The 24,962-nt window shown below is 42.8% G+C and overlaps 2 protein-coding genes across 3 annotated transcripts; one reads left to right on the top strand and one right to left on the bottom strand.

The window, feature by feature from the left end:
• Nucleotides 1–344: 344 nt before the first annotated feature.
• On the bottom strand, nucleotides 345–11,927 carry zgc:113054 (uncharacterized protein LOC541322 homolog). Of its 2 annotated transcripts, XM_041955985.1 has the most exons (12): nucleotides 11,790–11,927; nucleotides 11,076–11,265; nucleotides 10,889–10,980; nucleotides 10,562–10,794; nucleotides 10,321–10,336; nucleotides 10,100–10,173; nucleotides 9,952–10,026; nucleotides 9,614–9,830; nucleotides 8,371–8,579; nucleotides 7,163–7,235; nucleotides 4,673–4,790; nucleotides 345–3,177 (listed from the first exon to the last, which is right to left on the bottom strand). In XM_041955985.1, the coding sequence occupies exons 1-12, from the start codon at nucleotides 11,803–11,805 to the stop codon at nucleotides 2,982–2,984; spliced, it is 1,509 nt and encodes a 502-aa protein (XP_041811919.1). In that variant the 5' UTR covers nucleotides 11,806–11,927; the 3' UTR covers nucleotides 345–2,981. The 2 variants fall into 2 exon arrangements, with proteins under 2 accessions (XP_041811919.1, XP_041811913.1); XM_041955979.1 differs by having other exon boundaries at nucleotides 10,100–10,336.
• A 6,467-nt stretch (nucleotides 11,928–18,394) lies between these two features.
• eevs (2-epi-5-epi-valiolone synthase) lies at nucleotides 18,395–23,737 on the top strand. Its single transcript, XM_041960781.1, has 5 exons — nucleotides 18,395–18,575; nucleotides 20,839–21,472; nucleotides 21,725–21,964; nucleotides 22,167–22,419; nucleotides 23,324–23,737. Exons 1-5 carry the CDS (start codon nucleotides 18,433–18,435, stop codon nucleotides 23,419–23,421), a joined length of 1,368 nt encoding a protein of 455 aa, XP_041816715.1. The 5' UTR covers nucleotides 18,395–18,432; the 3' UTR covers nucleotides 23,422–23,737.
• The last annotated feature ends 1,225 nt before the right edge of the window (nucleotides 23,738–24,962 follow it).

Genomic DNA, 24,962 nt, shown 5'->3' with positions numbered 1-24,962 from the left:
AAACTATTCCTTTAAGCTCAACACGACACACATGGTGGATAAACATTTTTACTCTGATATTTACAGGTTTGTGTGAGGTCTGTGAACTGTCCGATACGCTGGCTGCTGCATTTATCTTTTCCAGCTACTGTTTTCGTTCATTTCAGTGGATTGAGGACATGTTCTGGAATGAGCAGAAAGCGACGCCTGACACAACAAAGTTTTGCATTTGAAGCAAAGCCATTTGGCTGCAATGACGATCAGATTTTCCATCAGGTGATTAGCCAAATTAAATCTTCTTGGGTCAATGAGTTTGAAGTCAGCACAGCACCACCTGTCTTTATTAGAAGATAAATGTTGACATTTTCATTTTGCTGTTGCACAGCCCTACCTTTGATGATAGCATCAGGGGGCTCAACTCAATTTATACAGGGTAACATTTCATCCTCAAACACCTCACTGAGTGGGTAGGTAACAGGACGCTATAATCCATCAATAAAAGTGTATTGATATTGTCAAATGTTAATATGTCACCCATAAACCCTTGGGTCCTCTTGTCACCAGGACACAGCCTCCTCTGCAACACGTACTGCCTCAACGTGTTGTTCGGCATCGACCCGGGTCTCCCTCTGAATGGCTGCTGCTGTAAAATGTTGCATGCCGTGACAGAGCGGAGCATTAATCAAAGTTGATTTTCAGTGTGAGGGCGCAAGTGCCTTTTTCTGCAGGAGAACTGTTTAGCACAACAGCGCCGTGTACAACAGGGTCCCACTCTTCACTGTAATGGTAAGGAGGTCATAAATAATGGATTCAAGATCACTTACACCTCATGAAGCAGGCTGTGGCGTACGAGGGGATATCACATTTTGCTGCTCAAATTATAGATTTGGCTCTTCTGGCAGCAATTGTAAAGGAAAACAAGACCTTGCCAAGAGGGCTTTGAACGAGTTTAATATGGTGCAAAACATGACGGCAAAACAACAGTTTAGACACTGCCGCTGAATGATGACAGCAAAACAGGACTGTGGGTAAAACAAGCTTTTGGTCTCAAATGGGTGTCTTTATGCATCCTTTCTGGCAGACTTAGGGATGGAACAAACGCTTTTATTTGTACCAACTGTCAAAACTAACCACAGTACGTGTCCCAACTTTATTCAACTTGGAAAAATATAAATGAAAAACCCTGAGGTTGAATCGTGTTTGTCTTCAGTAAAGATTTGGTCTGCAGATGCAAATGGATATTGCACTTTATTGACTGCTGCCACAGACTCCTATTTGCACCTCATTGTCTTTGGACTTTAAAGACTATTCCAATCTCCTCTTGAAAAGTGATGGATATAATTACATTTTTAATGCATTTGAAATGCAGCTGTCCACTATCAAACCACATTTAATTGAAAGTATGACCATTTATTCAGTATTTCTATGATTGTCTCTCCTGTAGAGCTGTTTGCATACTAGAATTGGAGAGGTGTTCTTATTTTATCACATACACGTAAGACAGAGTTCACTGTTATTACCTTTAGATGGTGGCAAATAATGTGATAACCTCGTGCTGCAACTTTGTGTCCTTGTGTCAGTGCTGCTGCTGCCTGACTTTATACTGCCCCTCAGTGGCAAGACAGGGAAATGGCCTCCAACAGACAATTTGCCCTCCTGTGAACAAATTCTGCAAGACCTTGCATGCACACACTATGGCAAACTTCGACATTTCACCATAAAATAGGAGGATAAGAATCCCAATAATTTCTAATGTGCCAATGCAGCTGGAGATAAATCACACAGAGCAGAGGAGATGATCAGATCTCACTCCATATCTTAATGGGATCCTCTCACACGCCATTCCCATTAATGACCAATCCCCCAATTATGTAAATCAGAGAACGGTCACTAACAGTGAGAAGTTGAAGTTGCTCACATAAACACCAACAGTGTCACATTGCAGAGAGTGCTAATTGGCCGCTACTTTTCATATAATTGCAGCAGCTGGGGTCACGTCCTCCGCTAACCTCTCCTTTAAGTATTGTTTTTCAGCACACAAACAGTTAATGGAGCAATTAAGATGGCGCTCACAAGTACCACTTGTGGGGACCATTTGGCAAGAAAGAGCTGGAGAGAGGCGGACTGGGATGCTGTAATCCCGCACACGGTACACAAGAGTCTTGGACCAGAGGGAGTGGTAAGTCAAGGTGCGCGATATAACTTGCTGGCATCCCATTCCGCTGTAAACTGGTGGCCAGCACTGAACCAATCATTCTGTAATAGGCACTTGTGAGAACATTTAGACCGAGTAAACAAGATTTTTCCTTTGGTGTGGACATAAAGTGTAAAACACTTACATGTGTCAGTCAGTCATGCACTTTTCACGTACTCATGCAAAAAAAAGCCACCCCTTTGCAACCATACGTAACTGTCATTTCTTTCATTCATGTGTATGAAATAGTGCTGGAAAAATCAAGTAAACTTTTCAAGTGTGTTCAGTCTTTGTGTCACAGATACAATAAAAACGATCAGTGTCTTTCAGAGGTATTTAACAGTCACATATCAAAAATGTTTAAGCAGCTTTTTGATGTATAAAATAATGACATGAGGACATACAAACATTGTGTGGGGTGTGAAGGCATGCAGTCGTAACAGTTTTTCTTTACTTTCTTTAACTTTACAGATACTTTCGCTGACATGTTAGCAAATTTCCACTGTGTGACTGGCAGCTGCTGTACCTCTTTTTAGTATTTGACATGATTCAGTGTGCCAAAGTCATAACACACCTGACGGCAAACCGAATCTGTGCAGGACGCACAGACAAGCTGCCAGTCATCTCATCACACCATAAAAGTGATGTTTACTGACCAAAAGTTAAACATCCAGTAGGAGTTATACTAACACTGCGGTGAATGGGACAGGAAGGGATAATGTGTGTGTCACCTATTTCGGAGACTGATCCCAGGAGAGTGAAGAGGGGGGGAAAAAAAAAAAACTTTTCATCTCTTCATCTGCCCCCTCTACCACAGACTTTGCCCACCCTCTATGACTAAGTTATGCCCTGTCATGTAGTCGGAGGCGTCAGATGCCAAGTAGACCACTGCAGCTTGCAGGTCTGTCACTTGAGCCAGTCTACCAGCAGGGATATCTGACAGCCAGCGCTGCACCAGGGGCCTCAGACTCTCCGAGTGGATGAGAGGGGTGTCAACAATCCCCCTGAAAAGAGAGACAGAGAAAAGGGAGGGAGGGGGGGCACAATGAAATCAGAAGGCATCACAGTTCAGAGCCAGGAGTGACAGCGTCGTTTCAGAGCCACCACTTTGGTGACAAAAATAAACCCAATTATCCTTTGAAGAAAGGGCACGGAGTGGCATCTTGATGATGTTTACTGTGGGACCGGTGGCACTCAGACGACTGGCACATCTCAGGAAGAGCCCACGGGTATGAGGGGACGTCTGCCATCATTCGCCCAAAGCCGTTGGTTAAGTACTTATTATAAGCAACTACCTCACGTTCCTGCTCCGACTCCTGATTGAAACGAGACAGCATTTAGGTGGAATTTCTAAGAAAACACGTGCGCTGGTTATGGTTTTGAGACTGCACTGGCGTCTAATAAATCTGTGACACCAATACTCAGCCACAACAAATGCAGCTCTCTCCTTTTTTCTGCAGTTAAATATCACAGAGCTTACATTCGACCAATTGTGTCAACACCGCCTCCTGCGCCAAATATGAGACGACATCTGACTTTCTACACAATCGACGTGACAGTGACTAAACGCCGTGAGGCCTGAATCATTGTTCGATGTATCCTGGCGCCTTGATATGGAATTCCAACATTGGATAAATTAGCACTTCCAAGGAGCGTGTGACACCTTGGTTAACATATTCCACCTCAATTATATTTCTCTTCAGCTGCCCTGTTATCTGGAACCTTTGCTGGCAATCAGAGGTACTGTTTTCCCTCAGCCAATTTTCTAGATAATGCAGCTTATCACCGCTGCGGCTAAAGTTGCCAATGGAATCAGGCTCCAGTCAACCTCGTGAGCGCTAATTGTGTCCCTTTTTTATGCATATTTACCGACTGTCACTTCAAAGAAATCAGCGGCCCATTGAGACACCCGGTTAGCGAGGGGAGACAGAATTGCTTCTTTGCAAATTAAAATTAGCAAACAAGCTGCCGATAAATAAAGCTGAGCGAGGCGCGTGTGTGAGGGCTTTGTTCTGGGGCTGTGACTGGGCCTGGCTCGCCCCGTGCCACCGGACGGATTTGCTCAGGGTTGGCTGGGGCTAAGGGATGCTCCACTTAACACGCGCGCACACACACACACACACACACACACAGACCCCTTCCTGTGTTCTACCCTTTTCTTCCCCTGCTCAGCTTCACAGACAAATAGATACAAACAAGGCGCTATTGTTGTGGAGACACTTGGAGTGAGGTTGCAAATTTGATTCCCTAATTGAATAGAACAATTAGAGCAAGTGTTTGGTTGATTTATCCCTCAAGACGTCATCTAATTAAGCACGGATGTATTGTTTGAAGACTTAAATTAGTGCATCATTCTCAAATGGGGCTCTTCATATGAAAGCAAACACGCTAATCGCCACTTCCTTTTGCAGCTCAATCCCTCGCAACACTCAAAAGGTGGACCGGCACGCTTTGGCACAAGGCGGTAAGAGAAGGAGGGCGAGGATGGACAGCACTTACGGTGAGATGCAGTTGACTCGCACTCCTCTGTCAATCCATTCGGTGCCCAGAGTCTGAGTCAGTTTGACCACTCCAGCCTTGGATGTGTTGTATGAAAGCTGCTTCTGGGGATGAGGGACTGCAGGGTAGAGAAGGGAAAGGTTACCCTAAATGGACACAGCACAGCGTTTTATAAAGATTACATTTACTGCATCATTAATAACGGTGTGCACTTATGAAATTCTCAGGTAGTTATTAAAAAATATTTTGTTTTTATGGGTAGTTTCTTTACAGAGAAAAAAAAAGAGACTTCTTTCTCACAAAAGCTGACGACATACAGTATACGCTTTATATTGCAGCTCATGTGGTTTCTTGTGGATACAACATAAAAGCTCTTCCATTAGCTGCTGGGGACTGCTGCGGATGAAGCCATGTAAAATTAATTGCTTATAATGTCCAGTTATGCTCTGTCCTCAGCAACAAAGACAGGGAGCCATTTGTTTGCCCTGACCATCACAGATGCTGCACACTGCATGGGATGCCGGGACAGGGGCTCATTTTCTGCTGGTTGATTAATCATCACAAGGAAGGCTCCAAGTTACATACAACTTTAGTAGTTAACCTCATCACCCGCCGATCTGACTGCCAAATGGCTTCAGTGTGAGGCCGGGATGATAAATACCGGCCAGCTGCAGAGAGGCAGGGACCGGTCCTGGGGAGAAAAGGAGCATCCTGCATACATTGCTCAGATAAAATGTGCAGGATAGAGCTAAAAGTTGAGAAATGAGATGTAAGGGTGGGGCGACGGCACCGTAGTTGAGACTGTGGTTGAGTGGGATTGTGTAGAGTGTGGCGAGATAGCAGGGGAAGGTGAGATTGGGTTTGGCTGGGCTGGATAAGGGTAGCCTAGGACCTCAGAGGAGCAGGCGAGGAGGAGCAGAGCCCAGGGCTTACACGCAGATTGAAGGTGAAATCCGACTTATCAGGACAGGAAACACAGCTCAAAATGCCTAACAGCACTAATCCTCGCTCAAGACCTGATGATACGGCCCCAAAATACCATTCAGAAAATGCCTTCATCCTTTAAATAAACCTGCATTGATGTTTTCCCCGTCTTAAAGAGCAGTAATCCCCAGAGAAGGGAAAAGGAGGTAGAAGGAGAAGCATTCTCCAAAGCCCTCTTTAACATTCACCCTGCTACTTATTGCCCATTTCAAGTGGGAGAAAACATGCTCTTTATTAGGCACGCCTTTACATTTTGAATTCCTCAGTTCAAATGATGCACTCTTTTCCCAGGATGGCGTGGCCGTTGTAATGTACATTACTATGCAGCTGCGGTCTGCAGGTAGTGTGAGGGTCACAAATCCCTCAGTAAGGTCATCATGCAGCCAAAAAAACTGAGTGTGACCATATCAACTTGGATATTTCCTGTCTGGGGATCTTTGAGCTGCTGGCCATTATTCAGAAAAAAATGGTGCTTGACGGTCGGGGCTGTGTGTGTGTGTGTGTGTGTGTGTGTACAGGGTGTTAGTGGGCACACACGTTCCATTCAGCAGATGGACAAAAAGCTGTCATTGTGCATTTTAATTGGGCATTTACGGCTGCTTTTTGGGCTTCCACTTGGCTAGAACAGGTCCCATCTGATTACACATTATGACAATATTATAACAGATGTCCAGACCAATAAAGTAAATTCCTGAAGGACTGTACGTAATGTGAGTAATTGATCATTTTTTTTATGCCGGCCTCTATTTACCAGCATGCTCCTGTTTTACAGATTGCCCCTGCAGTCGGGACTGGGGCCCATATGGCACAGCGGTTTACTGGCGATTTGACTATACTGCTGATGAAGTGTTGCTGTTCCTCTGGAGGAACCTGTTGGAGGAGGAACATTACACCGGTGCTGCGAATTACAAGGCTTTTACCAGGCTCTCACTAAACTCTTAAAGTGTCTTCCGCTGTTCAAACACGGCTGCTGGCACAGGCTGGGGTTTTGCCGTTGCACAGGAACCCTCCCTTCCCAAGTTGGACCTCAGGTTGCCTTCCACATCCTCCAGACAGCTCCGCAGAGAGGGGATGTTTATTATGATGCAAAACTGCCTCGGCAAGGCGCAATCACAACACTTTCCTGCTATGCTTACTGTATGAAGGGGTGGATGCATCGCTATAGAACAGTGTAACTGGGGTAAAAGTTGCAAAGGCGACAGGCTGGCTAATCCTGATTTAGATGTGCAGGTTCACCTTAGGTTTCTCATGAACAGGAAAACTGCAGCTGAAGTTTTTTTTTCTTATTTCGACTTTGCCACAGTAATGATCTAAAGCCAGATACGACGACTTTAACAAATTTAATGTGATGTGCACTCCCGCACATAGCTGTACAGCACACATGTATTTAACTCTCCCTTCCTCCCCCTCCTCCTCTCGACCCAGCTCTCCACGCCAAATGGAGAGATTAAAAGCAGACATGGAGGGGCTCCAGAGAGAAGGTGGGGGAATAGAATCATCACTTACCTATTAGACTGGCCATGGAGGCTGTGTTGATAATCTTGCCGTATCCTTGCTTCAACATCACTCGACCTGCCGCCTAAGGCAAGGATTCGGGGGACACATTAAACACCTTATTATGGCGCTGATATGCTACCAAAGGCCTGAGCACGGATCAACACAAAAACATGTAGTTTATCCTCGGAGACAGAGATAGTGGTTAAACAACATTTGGAGCACTTGAGTGGATTTTTAAGCCACACATAAGTGATGGTGGGGCATATACACACACTCACATACATATATAATTTAGAACTAATATTAGTAACTACTACAGAGCTGGTTGGACCATCAGTAATTAGGTCCTAATCTAACTAGCTCTGACTAGATTACTGAAGGAATACATGATCAATAATCAGTTTGGTTCTTTAGGCGTACTTTCTTTATGGAATAATACGTTATTATTATTATTATATTTGGAATTGATGCATTTCTCCACAACACATTGCTAAAGATTATTTTCTCAGTATGGGAAAGCCAGGTTTTACCATTGTGAACTGCCTGTGCATCGTTTGCTCCTGTTGTACAGTGTGTCTGCTCACCCTCTCTGTCCAGTGACAAACATACATTTCCAAATGTGATGGTTGTGATTCTGGATAAAACAAATGATTAGGTGTTTCTTTATGGGCTGGGGAAATCCTCCTGCTTCTAAAGCTGCAGACATCATTTAAAAACCTATTGGATTATGTTTTTCTTAACTCATGATTAAATTGAATCACCTTCTCACAGCAAGGTTGACGTGATCTATAAAAAAGATAAATACATTTATCACATATTCATTTTAAGTCTACCTGACTATCATTATCAAATGTTGTTTTCTTGTTAAAGATGGAATTTTAGTACTAGAATTCCAGCCGTCCAAAGATGAACAAATGCTACCTTCATATTACAGTAATTCATGCACAGTCAGGAGCTTCTCATTGTTTCGGGAACTGTGGAATCAAGCACTGCTGTAGTCTTTTCCATTTTCCTCCTCTGTGTAATATTCAGAAAACCTCTGGGACCAGTGGAAAGTTTACAAAGTGTTTGTCAAAGAAACAGTGAAGGGTTTAGACTGTCAGGAGCAGAATTTTGTTTGTTCTATTTTACAGTTAAACTATTAAAAAAAAACCTCAAATTTGATACCATATGTGCATTTTCGTTCATCTCAAAATTGCACATCACGTGATACACACCTGACAGCACATGAAAGTCCCCCTCAGGTTGACGCTAAAGGTTTGGTCCCACTCCTCCAGACTGGTGTCTTCACTGGCCGAGTTCATGTTGATGCCGGCATTGTTACAGGCGATGTGGATCGCCCCCCATTTGGAGACGATGTTGTCAATCATCCTCTGAACGTCATCTGATTTGCTTATGTCGGCTGTGATCGATGTAGCATTGATACCTGTATGAAAAGGTGTGGCTGTCTGTTAGAATGCTTCGTACACGTTGTAATCTCATGCATGAGGTAAAAGCAACCGCACATTTTACAGTTTTGAAATGAACAATGTGGCTCGAGATGTACAAAAAATAAAAAAATACAAAAAAAGAACACAAGTTCTGAAAAAAAACCTGTTAAAATGAATTCTGCTTTCTTTTTTTTTAGTGTTGGACATTTCATTCTTTAAGAAGAAAACAGAGGATGGAAACAAAACCACACATACAGGGGTTCAGAGGAACATGTATAACCTGACACAGTATATCTTGTGCTGTAGTATGCTGCCATCTGCTGGTCAATAACCACAAACTGCCCAACCTGACAATTTATGAAACTAAAAGTTTTTAGTGCACAAACCCAGTTTGAGTGTAGTCACAAGCTGGTTAAAGATCCTTCAGTACTGATAGGGGCAATCGTCAAATGCTATGAGATCTGATGAGTCTGTCATTGCAGACTGACAACTTTCACCAGTTTAAGATCAACTTAATGCAATTAAGTTGTCTTATCTTGCCCCAGCAGTCTTCGAATCTTTGAATGTACAACATACTGCACACAACCACATCTAAACTAATTAGAATTGAATGATTAATGACACACTTCCTGATGTTGTTAGTGTTGATCTGATCTACAGCTGTTGTGTCAGTTTGTCACAAAAGAAGAAAAGAAAATCAATTTCATATTAGATATTTTGTCTAATTCAAACTTTGTGACAATTACAGGAACTTTAAGGATATTATGAGAATTGTGCTGTATTTTTCTTTTCGCTCTGCGTTGCCGGTCCAGTGGACAAAACATGATGCTGTACCATATAGGCTGTCCCACAAGCTAGAAAATTAGAGCAGTTTTATTCTTAACCAGGGTTTGGCACTGTTTCACCACAAATGAATCACCACTTTCTCACCTGGGGCCCCTGTGATTTGTTCCCCCTGTGGCCCTGCAGCAGTCTGCCTGTACATGCTGCTCATGCCTGAGTCTACACCTGTTGTGTTAACACCGCTTACCTTTAAGAAAGAGCTCTTTGGCCACCGCCTCGGCTTTATGTTGGTCCAGGTCTACCACGGCCACCTTTGCACCAGCCTCACCCAGGGCATGAGCAAATGCTCGGCCTATGCCCTGCCCAGCCCCCGTCACATAGGCCACCTTCCCATCAAGACGCAGCCGCTCGAGGATGGGACGCCCCCTGACCCCACGGAAAACTTCATCATCCGTTATTTTACTCTAATGCAAATAAACAAGAGTAGCAGAAATGATCAGTGAGAAGAGAAAGTCCTCAGTGAAGGTCTGACGACAGCTGCACTGGCTCCCTGAGGCCCGAACTTTGGGGTTATCTGAACAGTACCTGTGTCACTGAACACTCAGAGGCCACAGACACCCGGCGGATAAGACTGATGCCGTCTCTAAGAGGGATAATGACCTTTAAGACGAGAAGGATGCTGTTAGAATACCCGTCAAACATAAGTCGTAGCATGTAAAGGCTGGAAACTCACCTGCTCCACGCGTGGGTCACTGGCGACAAACTGGTTGAACTCTCTCAGCGCCAGCCCGTTGTTATCTGTGGTGTCTTTGAGATAAACCTTGGCTTTGAACAGCGAGTTATCTACACAAATGACCCCCTGCAATCTCAGCAGATTGTTGTCCAGAATAAAGTTGTAGTAGTTGATGTAATTGTGCTTGTCAGCATCAATGAAGACCATGTCAAACTGCTCACCCGCATCAGCCAATTCCTGGAAGGGACGAAGAGCTATTAGGATATTAGGCCAGTTTTTTAACTTATTGACACCTTATTGTGACAGAACACACAGGAACTACAATTCTAAGTGCTAAAAGGAAAAGTGCAACATAAATATATAATTACTTTGCAAAACAGTTCACTTAATCTTCGAAAGGATTGTTAAAAGTCTGTCATCTTCTGACAGCCCTTCAAAGTTGATGGGTTTTCTTTGTCTCACCTTCAGGGTGTCCATGGCAGATCCAGTCTTGACAGTAATCTTCTTCCCATGTGGGGACTTGTCAAAAATGGGCTGGGCAAAGTCTTTGAGGTACGGCTCTAACTCACAGGCAATCAAGCAGCCATCCTCAGGTAGCCCTTCAGCCATGGACAGCGCACCGTAGCCAGTGAACATCCCGATCTCTAGGACCCTCTTAGCTTGGCTCATGTGGATCAGCATCTTCAAGGTCTGGCCTTTCAAAAAAAAAGACACCAGAGAGCAAGTTATGGCAATATGGTAAATCAGTGAATGTAATGGCAGTGAGCAGCACACATGCAAGCGTCCAACCTTCAACATGGCCAGTGATGCACTCCTTGGGAAGCCGGAACATGGTTTTGCCCTCCTTGTGTGCTTGATCCCAGTCATGGGAAATTGTTTTTCTACAGTGAAGCATGAATGAAGATATGAACACATTAACTTTGCACAGTAAGTATGTTGAGCTCTAGATGCTTAGGAGCGGGAAGTCAAGGCGTACTTGTAAAGCTCCGCCAGAGGTTCGCTTTCCCGTGTAGTCATTTCCTCCAGGTAGTCATCCAGGCCGCGGGCGATATCCACAGCCTTCTGCAGGTGACTCGTCAACTCTTCTGGCACAGCGGCATTTGCTGCAGCGATCTCCTTAGCTTTTGTTAGGAGATCCACAAGGACTTCCACTGGGGTGTCAGGAACTGGGAGAAGAACATAATGCGATGTGCAGTGATCAACTGCTTTCTCAATGACTCGTTCCTGCTCCAGGCAATATGATGCCGCAACTAGAAATTCTGTTCATTATCCAGAGATGTGCAGTTACTGTCTCGAATACTCGATTAATTGCTCGTTCTAGAAAAATGGCAGAAAATGGTGAAAATCATGCCCAAATGTGACAAACAGTCCAAAAGTATAATCATTTATCACACAAGACAAAGAAAAGCAGAAAATCATACAGGTGACAAGCTTGAACAGTCATTTTTCTGAGTGTGTGTACACACACACACACACACACACACTTTTTACATCATGTCTACATTTTTTCGGTATGACACCAGGCTTGTGTGAGGGCAGCCTGCAGCCTGCAGCCTGCAGCTGGTCGGGTAACCAGGCGCTGATGGCTCCGTACTGCGCTGCAGCTCGTCTCCAGGACTTCTGATGCGTGTTCAGCGCTTGTGAAATTTCCTGGGACTCCGCCACAGCGCCGGTAAACAAACAATCTTACCTTTTTCGGCCGACATGCTGCGCGTTTATGGGCGTGGACGATTCGGAGAGCTGTCAGCCTCGGCGGCGGTACCTGCGTACGTGGTGGTGGAGTTTCGGTTATATCACAGCAACTATGCAAATTGCGGAGTGAGGGGAGTGACTGCAGGCTCGCGCCACTCGCGAAACCTTACCCAACAGCACGCGGCACGTGCGCCCCCCCGGCTGCGCCCCGCTGACAACATTCAGAAGTTTCACGCTGGAAGTCAGGGACACGCGCACCACAGATCACGTGGCGCACAGGAGGATTATCTAACAGGGTTACCTGGTTCAATGTGCCGGATACACATTGTTTTTTTGGTTGGGTTTTGATTTATTTTGAGCCACATGACCGGACATTGGCGGAAGTGAAAGCAAACTAGCACTTGAGATTCTTCGTCTGTCTGCCTGGTCACATATTTAAGCCCACCCCTCTTCAGAAGTGTGACCATTAATGTCAATTAAAAAGCGCCAAACTCACATAGAACTTTGCATAAAAATATTATTGGCTGTATTCCATTCAGGTGTGCTGCTTTGAGGGTTTCATTGTTGGTTCGCTGGGTCATCAGAGATCTTTAATCTTTAGCTACACCCGGGGTTTCTGCTCAGGTCTACAGTGGAAAAGGCCCACTGAAGCTAAATGTGATGGAATGAGATTGATGAAAATCTTGTGACACTTATGAAATAGTCCAGTGTGTAGGATTTAGTGCGGCCATGTACAATCTTTTCCATACAGAGAGGTGTGGCTGCAGGTTTTCATTCCAACAGAGGAGGAGCACACCAGGCCGGACTCATTTAATCATCTAATCTCAGTCCTCAGATGATAATTAGCTGACCTCTTGATTGGTTGGAACGTAAACCACCAGCCACATGGCCCTTTATGGAATAGTTTGCTCATGCCTGATTTAGGGGGCATCTAGTAATGAGGTTGCAGATGCAACAAACTGCCCCAGTCCCACCAAATTAGGACGACCTAAAATCCCACTAAATCCTACATGCTGGTCCTTTAATTGCAGAATATTGGCCTCAAAGAGTTTTGTCTCTCGACAGGAGCACCAACGAACCAGGTGGTATCAATGACGTGAAAATGAGCCCACAGAGGTTAAATACCTGCCCCCCACCAGTCAGTCGGAACAGAAGAGGCCCCTTGGATGAGAGGCCCAATGGTTTCAAATATCTACAAGCAAGTTCATTTGCACTAGATTCAGCCCTCATTGGATAATCATGACCTGGATGACTGAGAATCCTTACAGACTCTCAAGAGCTGCTTACTTATTTATTGATTAATTTATTGGCCAGTTATTTATTGTCAAATGTGCTTACAAACAGTTGCTTATTTGCATAGCCATGAACAAGCTTATTTTTATTTATTTATGATTTGTATTTTTCCAAAAGTACAAGAAAGACAATGACAACAACATAATCCACAAGACACCTTGAAAAACATAGCAGGATGACACACACATCAAGATGGGGTCAGGAGGCAGAGGTGAGCTCAAAGCCTGTGTGTGTGTGTCTGTCTGTGTGCGAGAGAGAGAGTGTGTATCAGCATTTTAAAAAAAAAAGTCTAAAACATCACAACATCAAAACATAAGTTTTTCCTCTCTCACACAGCCTCTGTATGGCATCTGGTAAAATAAAGTTTACTCGATTTGTTTAGATTACACACTTATTTCACTGTTTGTAATGCTGCTGCTGCACTGCAATTTCCCAGCTTGGGATAAATAAAGTCTGTCTGTCTCTCTGTCTGTCTGTCTGTCTGTCTATCTATCTATCTATCTATCTATCTATCTATCTATCTATCTATCTATCTATCTATCTATCTATCTAGATTCAGTTTAGAATCTTTTCATTTCAAATCTAAGTAATTTAGTTCATTCACACTGATTTAACAAGATCAACACTGAATTAAACCTGACCCTTTACATTGAACTTATAAAAATAATAATACAATAATAGACTTGTTTTGTATAGCACCTTTCATACAGGAATTGCAGCTCAAAATACTTTGCAAGAAAAAAATCACATGCACCAAGTGAGAGCTTTGCATAGAAAAGACAGAAAAGTCATGTTATAGGACTATATTATATCCTTTAAGAAAGGAGGTAATTTGCACTGAAATTCTCTTTTCCAGTATCTTACTGATGAATGGAAGGTTGGATATCGGCCAAGAGTTAGTGAGTGCATTGCTTTCCAAGCTGGGTTTCTTTAGTAAAGGTTTTCTCTGTTTGCAGAGATGTATTTACAGTCTTCAGGACATCACTTGAAACACTGTCAAACACCTGCTTTGAGAATGCTGCAGGTTCAGGGTCAACACGGGAGATGGACTTAGACTCAGTGATAATGGGGGTGAATTTTCCCATGGTCTCACCTTTTTTACTGGGTTTGCTGAGCTCATCTGTGTTCACGTCAGCAGCAGTGCTGGCTCTGATTGAGGTTATCTGGTTATTGATTAATGATGAAAGGTCTTCACAGTTTGATGTAGAGAACTGTGGACCGGTGGGGGCAGAGCTGAGTAGATGGTCAGTAGTGAAGAATAATATCCCAGAGTTCCCAGCATTCTCTGTCATAATCTTCGGAAGGTAATCCTTTCTTGGCAGACATTTTGCTTTGTTATAGACAGTAATGGCTTCTTTGTATATATATGACAGTTAACAGTGAGCCCAGTTCACCTTCATTTTCATTTAGCTGTTCGACAAATTTTCTTCCTCTCATTATCACTGTTACTGTTTAACCATGGGGAGATTCTGTTAGTCAACCTCTTTTTAACCTTCAGTGGAGCAACAGTAGTTAATGCAGATGACAAAGTATTGTTGAAATGTTCAAGCATGTAATATAAAAAGCAGTCAGCAGTGTGTGACTCAAATCATCTCATACTGACTACATTACAGAACGTTGCTTCAGCCTTCAGCCATCAAGGAATCCTCTTTGAATGAGAAATTCCCTTTTTGTCTTAGTTTGGAATCAAAAAACACACAGTGATGGTCAGAAACAGGTAATTCTACTACTGAAACACTGTCAGTGTTTAACCCTGATGTTATTACAAAGTCCAGAATGTTACCATGGTGATGAGTGGCTTCATTCACATGTTGTGTAAGTTCAAAGTTGCCCAGTAAATCTCCACAGCTTTAGAGTCATTGTTTTTGTTGATATGAATGTTCAGGTCTCCATTCAGGATTAATCTGTCATATCTACTGTGGTGACACAAAGTGTGATCAGCTCTGAGATTTCCTGCATAAACAGTGCTAATTATCTTTGTGGCCAACACAATGTAGTGATGAGCACTGATAATTCTGCTTTGAGCTCAAGAGAAATTCACCAGGTCAATGTCATTACACACAAACTGTGTAGAAAAAATGGCTGTGATGCCTCCTCCTTTCCTGTTTTGTCTGACTGCCTGATAGGAATGATCATTTGGAGGACAGGCCTCTATCAGTGTCACCCTGGCAGCAGTGCTGTTTAGCCAGGACTCAACTAAAAACATAAAAAGCAAGTTGTTTTCTTATCAGATCATTCATGAAAAAGGATTTGTGAGCCAACAATCTGACATTAAGAAGAGCTCATTTCAGCTGCAGGGATTCTGTGACAGGAGAGGAGACCTACTGTGGCTGAATGATGACAAATTTAAGATTACAGAGACAGGTACCAGATGGTCTGTGATGGCTACGATGTGTTCTACCATGCCACCGGCTGTTCAGGATCAACGTTATGTTTAAGGAAGCAGCATGGTGTCTGTCTCATTGTCTCTGTCCCAGTCAGCATTGGATCCCTGACTGGGACGGAGACATCCTCTGAATGCTTTGGGCGATGTGAGGCTGAGGGTCAGGTGAGGTTTTCTGCCTGTGCAGGCTGACCTTGCCGCCTATCTGTACATTCTTATTTTGGTACAGCGTGCCAATAGGATGCAGATGCGCGCTGGCGCCGAACAGTCTGCAACCAAGGATGTTTGGATGAAGCCCATCAGGCCTAAAGTGGTCTTTACACTTCCAAAAGATATTGAAATTGTCAATAAACTTTATCTCATGGTGTGTTCAGGGCGAGGAGTCTGCTGAGCGATTCAATGACTCTCCCCAAGGTTGGAATGGGGCCTGACGTGAATACATGTTGCGGCTGACATACGATCAGTTTCTGCAGTAGCAGGCAAAAGTTGCTTTTTCTTTTGCAGAATGTCAGAAGATCCAACGTTAATAATATTCCAGCCACTTGGATGTGCAGAGAGGATAGCTGGTAACAGCTCTGTTAGTGCCCTGACAATGTGTCATTCATGAAGTTATTTTCAGTCTTTGATATTCTTAAAAGCCTGATTGTAGACTCCCCAATCAGAATGGTGAGGTGTGGGTTTACTGGTATTATTTCTGGCCCTCTGTTTGTCACACAGGGAGTTAACAACGTTTCTCCTGGCCTTGGGGCTGGCAGTGATCTTGGGGCTATTTCTTGGGTTTTGGCCAGTGATGGTGTGATTAGTTTCCCTTGCCTCAGTATAGTTAGTATTATAACACCTTTCGTCATTCATTCAGTGGGTCACACCCGTAATTGCAGTGAGAGTTCAAGTGGTGGAGTGAGCATTGGTGTCCTATTATTTAATTTCTTGCTGGGTTTGCCTTTGGGGTGGACAACGTCAGCCCAAGTCCCGGCTAGAGTGGATGCTATTGGTCTGACACCAGTGCTGTGCCAGTAAGAAACATCGACAGCTGATCCAGTGGCGTTAGTACATGTCCAGGGCGGCGTGTCAGCCAACTCTTTGCATTACCCTGGTAGTTAGACTGATGCATAGCCAACATTTGGATCAGTGCCATTAACCCCTTAACGCCTATTGTCACGAATTCACATCATACTGCTTTAATCCACATTGCAGCCGAATCGTGCATGCATTCCTCTAATGCCGGTTTGTGCATATTCAACGCACACCTAGGAACCTTTTGCAAGCACTGGTTTCTCGTCGGACTGGTCAAAGTGAAAACTACAACCGTCGTGTTGTTGTTACAGTGTGATGGCTGTAAGCCAATTTTGTGGCTTTTATGAGGCACATTTATGGCGTTAATGCTTAAATGCAAGAATTAACTCCTCCTCTTAATTTAGGATCAATTTGAAAGCAAAAACATAAGGAATTATTTTTTATATATAATTCTAAATAAATTCAGGCGTCAAGGGGTTAATAGTTCTCGACTCTAGCCTCAGGCTAGTACCACACCCTCAACCTGCAAGAAATGGTATGTACAGGAAGGATCATCTTTTCCTGATATCAGACAGAACTGTCTACTTGTTGCACTCTGCTTCCTTATGTCTGATATATGGTCCATTCTTACAGATTTCAATGGGTGAGGCGGATTTGATCTAGAGACCAACGCCTGCTAATCACTTGTCCCAGTGACACTCATTGGATCGTCATGCTTTTTCACACAGGGAGCTGCTGTTTCATGTCACAATGCCAGAAAAATCAAACAACTTGGAGTGAGAGGGTTCATCTGACTCACACAACACTAGTCTGTCAGAGTTACCGTTACCGTTTCACTGGAATGAAAGTGCAGCATAAATTGGAGATATATTAGTCTTCCACCACTACAGATAGTCTGCCATCAGGTTAAAGTGGGAATGGAAGGCAGATAAGGGGTCCTTCAGCAAGAGAGAGAAAGCAAGAGACAGCAAAGGAAAATGCATTTTTTTCTGAGTTTGTGTTTGAGTTTGCCCCATTTTAAATATGAAATGGGGCCAAATTTTCATCATTCATAGAATTAAAAGTTTTAGGAATGTGAGTAGAACACCTGAATAGTGACTGTTTTGGGTAACCCGAATGGTCACCTGTGTGTTAGCCATCAAAAAATGCAACAGCACACCTTTGCCTGTGCTGAGTTTACTGAAGAAGTGCAATGTTGTTCAGATTTTTTTATTTCCTCTTCACATGTCTTAAAATCTGTATTTACTGTGTGGTCTCTTTCATTTTGTGCCCTCTCAGGCCTGCAGTGAAGCACAAAGATATTGCAGCTGTCCTTCAGATAAGAGGTGCACAGAAGAGAGAGGCTGAGACAACGAGGGCAGGAGAAAGACTTCAAATGAAAACTAATTTCTAAATCTCATCAGGTGACGGCAATAATGGTTTATGTACTGCAATGCTGATAGTGGATTAAAGTTACAGATTACTTTGTACATTATCACTTTTATAAACCTTATTTATTCTGTCTTCATCATGTAGGGATATTCTAAAGTGGTGTCATCATGTGGGGATTGGTGGGTCTCCTTCATTTTTCCTAATTCAAGTTAAATATTTTTTCCCCTGAGTAAATTTGTCATTTGAAAAACAAATAAAAACTTGTCATTCTTTCCACCATAACCACATTTCTTCATTTAATGACTGGCACGTTATACAACTAAGAAATGCAATGCATTGATGCATAAAACTGGCATTTTTCAGTCAGCAGGACAGGTGTTACCTCACAGTTACACAAAAAATTGTATAAGTGAATGACACATGTAATGACATGTGAAGCAGACGGAGGGAAAATGCTCCTCCCTGGTTTCAGGGGCATCCTCTAAATACTACACTGTATTTAAAGACTCCTAGAGCGAGCCTCTCATTGCTCCGACTGTTGCTCTGTTCACACCTCTAACTCACAGCCATCACCACAAAAATGGGAAAGGTTCAACTGGACGACAATGAAACCACAGAAAGGAAAACCGAGTTTAGCTTAGTACGGGTTAAAGGTACCTGGAAGCGCAAACTCAGAAATAAGGTCAATAAGGACACAGGTGACTGTGTCTCCCCTGCAAAAATGTAAGTATAACATTGCTCTTTACTCACAGTCATGTAACTTACTGTAATTACAGAGAAAAGGTATCATGCAAGTGGCAAGTCATATCACACAAGTACTACATGACACTGGCTCTGTTTATCTTCTCTTTTGAGGACTTTTACTTTGCATATTTCTTTAGATTTCCTATGCGAAAAGCTTTCCTCCATCTCTGACTCTCTAAACAGATTTAATAGATTGGAGTTAAGTTGTTAACTGATGCTTTTATCATGTGAAATTAGTCTTTTTCATTATCTCTTTTGCAAGTGTCTTATTTTCTTACAGTGACATTTTCTGTTTTTTTAGTTATGATGATGAGAAAAAGAAGCAGTCACAGCACGGTTCAGTTTAAGCAACAAACTACTTAAGTTGAGCTATGGTCAGGGAGAAACTGTGGTCGTAGTGAGGAAAAGTTGCCCTCCTGGTTAAAGTAAACTATAGGCTGACTCCCGGGAGGAGATAAGATTAGAACTGCAGTCTCCAGTGTCAGTGTCACATGCTGTGTGATTTTTGAGCTTCACTACTGTGCTGACTAACAGCTGTGGCTCAGGAGGTAGAGCGGTCGTCCTCTTATCAGAAGGTCGACCCACCGACCCTGGCCTTGGCTGCCAACATGTCGAAGTATCCATGGGCAAGATACTGAACCCCAAATTGCTCCGGATGCTGTGCCATCGGTGTGTGAATGGTTAAAGCTCATAATCCGCAGCTGGCCTAGCGTATACCACCTAGCATTCACACACACATTCATGTAGACTTGTGCAGACTTGTGTAAAAAGCACTTTGAGTGGTTGTCAGAGTAGAAACGCGCCATATAAATACAGTCCATTTATTTATTTACATAGTTTGCACATGTGCAAGAGGTTAACATGCACGAAGTCATGTTACCTTAATTTGAACAAGTTATATAAAGGTTGCTTATGGTTCATTTGTGGTTTTACAATACAGCAGGGGCTAAGACTCATGGGATATGTTGCTGCATGCTAACAATATTATAGTCATGTAATCAAATGTGAGATCAAGTAGTGCCAGATGTTTCTCTGGAATCCAGGTCTTATCTGACTTGTGTGTAACACAAGAGACTGACTGACATTTTTCAATAATAGATAAAAAGTGCAAATATGGCCTGCAGCCGTTCACATTCTCAGCGAGAGAGGCTGTACTAACAGATGTGGAGAAATTCTGCTGTCAATCAACCAAATGTCTTTAGAAAGTTATTAGTGGCACATGCAGTAGGCTTAATGGAGGATAGCAATCTATTTAGCATGCCAGTATTCACTGCAGTGATTTAGAAAAGTTTGCAAGTTCGGGGAGAAATGCTGCAGATTTGACTCTGACATGACCAGTATGTGACGTAATGTTTGACAACTTGTCTCTGGAATACCTGCAAAGGTAATAGATTTCGATGAAGAGAGAAGAAACTGGGATTGTTTTTGAGGGCAAGTGGACACAATGGCCACCTCATTTTCCTCTCCTCTCCATGTGACAGTGAAATTAGGTGTTGGGGTGTCCAAAAGCACTGCCCTGCTTCAAGCCAGGTCTCGGCTAAGAAAAATACAGCCCAGATAAGAGATATGTAAAGACGTAAAGTAATTTTATTATGACATTTGCATGATACAGACCTTAATGTTGACTACCACGCTGAGTATTGTTTGCGTGCCAGCTTGTGTGTTTTGGACAGGAATACTTTTAATTTTTTTTGCCATGTTTTTTCCCTTCAGAAGACAGTGGAGTGGTCTGATAATAACTTGTTTATTCTGCTTCGAGCCAAAACAGGGCAAGAGGTTTTTGGAGGCACTGACATTTAACATCTTATTGCTGTTGGATGGGGGCAGAAAGATTTTCATTATGCTCCAGCTAAATGGTCCTTGAGAGTCAGACGGGGGCCTCTGTCTAACAGAGAAACCATTTGAGAAACTGGTGTTGAAGAGACAAGGGCCCTGGTAACGTCAGCTGCTGTTTGTGGTTTGGCCTAGTTGGGTAATAGGTTGCTGATACCAGTGAACAATCTGATTTGGTTGTAGTTTGCCACATGCACTTTTAAAAGGTGTATGAAATTCCTTTTTGTTCAAAGTTATTTTAAGTTTCCTTTATTTCAAGTTGTCGTTTTTTTATGCAATACAAGTTTTTTCTATTCCACAAATGAGTTTTGATTTAGTTCCCTATGTCCCAGTGCTTTACGCCAAAAGTTAAACAGTTTACAGTAATTGGTATTACAATTAATATTTCCTCATGTGTTTTGTGTTGCAGCTATGAGAGCATCACAGAGAAGGGCACCAGTTGGACAGTGGTCAGCCCCATCGTCTTTACTTACAAGGTAATGGAGACTCAGGACTTGCTGGACCCAGTCAACGACACACTCCTGCTTGGCCACATCACCGACCCGCAGCAGCTTGAGGACGTTAAAACATCAAACAAGCCAATCAAACGCTTTGTGGTCGTTGACCAGGAAGTCTACAAAATCTACGCTCCAAAGCTAACTGAATATATGAAGGCCAACAACGTGGTGTACAAGATCTTGGCTCTACCCACCACTGAGGAGAACAAATCAATGGAAATGGCCTTAAAGATCCTAGAAGAGGTCAACAACTTCTCCCTTGACCGCCGCACAGAGCCAATCATTGCCATCGGTGGAGGGGTGTGCCTGGACATAGTGGGCCTGGCCGCCTCACTCTACAGAAGACGCACCCCTTACATCAGGGTCCCGACCACACTGCTCTCCTACATCGATGCCAGCGTGGGAGCAAAGACCGGGGTTAACTTTGCAAACTGCAAGAACAAGCTTGGTGCCTACATTCCACCCACCGCTGCCTTCCTCGACCTGTCCTTCATACAAACTGTTCCCCGACGACACATCTCCAACGGGCTGGCAGAGATGTTAAAGGTATGTTAAAGTCCCTGGATGTGCATCAGCTAATAGCAGCTTCTCCACTGACGAACTCCATAACAACAGAAGTATTAGAGTCCTATTTTACAGTACAGGAGTCACCAAAGGGGCATTTTAAATTCCACTGATCTTAGCAGAAGTGGTGGCCTGATACGCCTACTGAGTGTGAGAGATGATGCATTTTTATTGATGTATTTTTCATCTTTGAACTGCTTTCGGGTTTCTCTGTTTTTTTTTTTTTCTTTGCAGATGGCTTTGATGAAACACAGAGGCCTCTTTGAGCTTCTTGAGACTCACGGCCGCATGCTGTTGGACACGAAATTCCAAGCTGACAACAGTGTGTTTGGGCGCAGCTGCTCGCAGGCTGCATCACAAGCAACTCGCATTGCCATCACAACCATGCTGGAGGAGCTTGCACCAAACCTTTGGGAGGACGACCTAAACAGACTTGTGGACTTCGGCCACCTTATCAGCCCAGCATTAGAGATGGTGATTGATCTCATATGTGCCTCTATTTAAAAGCTTTGTCATGCAGTATGCTGGACATACTTCATTTAGCATACATTTAATTCTATGTGAGTCAGCAACACTCCTGAGATTGTATGGAGTGTAAAGTTTTCACTGGCTCATTAGTTTTTGATGACAAGTGGTCACATACTCACATTATCTCACTTTTTTCCTTTTCAAACAGAAAGTTCTCCCATCCCTGCTGCATGGTGAGGCAGTTAACATTGACATGTCTTACATGGTTTACGTGTCCAAAGAGAGTGGCCTATTAACAGAAGAGGAAAAGCAAAGGATCATCAGCTGCATGGTGGGCCTGGAGCTGCCTGTCTGGCATGAGGCGTGTACCATGGAGCTCATACAGAGGTCCCTGCAGGACAGGCTGAAGCACTCTGGAGGCCTGGTCAGAATGCCTCTGCCTGTTGGTCTGGGCCAAGCAGGTAAGAGTCACTAGGATGAGACTGTGCTTAACAAAATGAACATCAGCGTTCCCATAGCTTAAAACATGCTCAGTGTCGAGCCCAATGTGATGTTCTTTCCACTGCCACAAAGACTCTCAGCCTGTGTTCAAGCTGGTGGTCTCTGGTGCGCCTTTTTTGTATTGATAGCCAGCCTACCAAGGGAACAGTATGATTATTATACTAGAATCAGGTGGGCGAGAAAGACATTTGCTCTCCAGGCAAGCCTGCATTACAACGCTAGTGGCCGGTTAGCAAGCTTGCTAGCACGATTGCTAACCAGACAACAACTTGACACAAAACACAGTTCATTCAAATTCAGTGTTTTTTGTACTTTTACATGTAAGCCATGGCTCTTTTGCTTAGCAGCTTATTCTCTGATGGAGGGATGTTGTAAAAACCTTGATGGTGCAGCACAGCTAATGATGATTTTCTCTGTTTTGGACTCTCTTTGGCTCTCCATTCTCTCAAAGGTCAACAATGTGTGCTGTTTCTCAATAGTGGGAATTTGCTTAATTTACCACAGTTGGGCGAAAGCTCAGCATGAATGTACTTTGCTTCTGAGAGAATATTCATCTATGGAAATTCCTTGAAAATGTATTTTCCCCAAAAATTATTTGCTGCCACGAATGCTGGTCAGTTAGAATGGGCATACAAAAAAAGCTCCCACAACGGAGACTGGGTCCCGCCTAAACGTGAAAAAAAAAAAATACTGCTCGTGTGTGTTTGTCCTAAAAAGGATGACATCAGATTAGCTTGTATGGATCTTTTCAATGCACTTACAGGTAACAATTTTTTTCCTGTAAGATTTGTTGTATGAGCTATGTTATTCATACTTTCTGTAATATATGTAAAGCATAATTCTCTTTTCTTTCCTTCATTGCAGACATTTTTAACACCACACCTTGTGAGATCCTGCACAGAGCTTATGAAAAATGGTGCGATGAGCTGAGCATCTCCTCTGACAGCAGCTGTGGCCATTGACCTGCCCACGACTGCATCATTTCAGTCTGTTTTTAAGACGATTTTTGCATCTTGTTGTGAAGTGTATGTACTCCAGCTTTTCATTGTCCAAATTATTGTTGGAAAAAAACGTTTCATTAAAAATGTTCGCCTACTGCATTTTGACAATGCAGCAAGGCCAAATGTGGGGTAACCATGTTAGCCCTGTTACAGTGTTCTTACAATCCTTTATCTTCAAATGGTGACAATGACAGATACTACCTGCCTTATCCATGAATTTGAAGTGCTGCATAACAGATCAAATGATCAAATAAGGATATATATATATATATATATATATATATATATATATATATATATATATATATATATATCCTTATATATAAAACGTAAAAATGTAACAAGCAACAATCATTCTCTTGTCATATCTCTTAAATGTACTTGTAAGTATGGCTCATTAAAATTTTTACTGCTTATAAAACAGTGTGTTTCATGTTGACTTTCTCCTTACTTCCACTGACTTCATTTCCAGTGCTATGTAAATTATTCCAGCTTTTGTACAATAAGGCAAGGCCACTGCTGACAAATGGAAGTTAGTCTAGCTTAAATCTACTTCATTCGTTTCATTAAAACCATATTAAAACCATTTACAATTCCTGTAAAATTGGTCTAAAATGCAAATCAAAGGCAAATCCAAAGTAAATTGAAAGCTCTTGAATCATTTGGGTTTTGGTCTTGTTTGAAATGTTGCCCCCAGCAGTCAGAATCACTGTAGGTGCTACTTGCACTGAGTAAGTTTGAACTCACTCTAGTCGAAGATTAAATATTATATATATTATTATTATTTTAATTTTATTTTTTTGTGCAAAGACATGCCTTCAGATGACTGGAAAACACAGTGCTATGACATCATGAAGCCACACCCTAGTCCAAGTTCAATAAAGGTGTAGGTATGTAGGTGTTCACCAAAAAATGGCCATCTACAGCTAGATAAATATCCATACATCTTTATATTTAGAGTATCCATGCTTATTTAGGTTTTGTATTGCGATATTACTATATTTATCATTTCAAACTCTCTGTAATGCACTGAGCTCCTTGATTTGGCTGTAAATTACCTCCTGAGGCAGCATAACCTCATTTTTGTAATTTCATTGGCTGTTTGAAGCGCCAGTCATCTGCACCATCAGTTGCAACTGCCTCAATAGTTACAAAGAAGAAGAGAATGAGTCACTTCCTTTTTATGCAGACTCTCGTCGGCTATTATCTGCTGTGGACATGAGATGGAAGATTCTAATTGGTCAAGTAAGGTGTCAATCAAAAGGTCAGAGTGCAGCAGGCAGAGTTTAAAACAATTCACAACACACATGTAAGTAATTCTTGGTCATAAGAATTTCATGACACTGTCAGAGCAGCTCCTACACTTCTTTTATTGTACATTACCACATTCGTTTAGAGTCTTGTCTCTAGCCAAAGTTCACTCCCTGTCAGCTCTCCTTTGGTCTTTGGTTTTGCAGTTAGTGCCACAACAAAAAACTGATGTGAAGTCACATGCAAACAAG

This window comes from Chelmon rostratus, chromosome 2 (genome assembly GCF_017976325.1).
Source record: "Chelmon rostratus isolate fCheRos1 chromosome 2, fCheRos1.pri, whole genome shotgun sequence".
NCBI classification, from domain to species: Eukaryota; Metazoa; Chordata; class Actinopteri; order Chaetodontiformes; family Chaetodontidae; genus Chelmon; species Chelmon rostratus.
This window is presented reverse-complemented; position numbering and strand designations above follow the sequence as displayed.

Bases quoted from the DNA above. Each gene is read 5' to 3' on its own strand.
- eevs (XM_041960781.1), top strand. From the start codon at position 18,433: ATGGGAAAGGTTCAACTGGACGACAATGAAACCACAGAAAGGAAAACC. The intron at 18,576-20,838 runs GTAAGTATAACA...TTTGTGTTGCAG, and splicing joins TGTGTCTCCCCTGCAAAAAT to CTATGAGAGCATCACAGAGA. The intron at 22,420-23,323 runs GTAAGAGTCACT...CCTTCATTGCAG, and splicing joins TGTTGGTCTGGGCCAAGCAG to ACATTTTTAACACCACACCT.
- zgc:113054 (XM_041955979.1), bottom strand. The intron at 10,027-10,099 runs GTGAGTTTCCAG...CTCGTCTTAAAG, and splicing joins GTGACCCACGCGTGGAGCAG to GTCATTATCCCTCTTAGAGA. The intron at 3,178-4,672 runs GTAAGTGCTGTC...CTCTCTTTTCAG, and splicing joins CGAGTCAACTGCATCTCACC to GGGGATTGTTGACACCCCTC.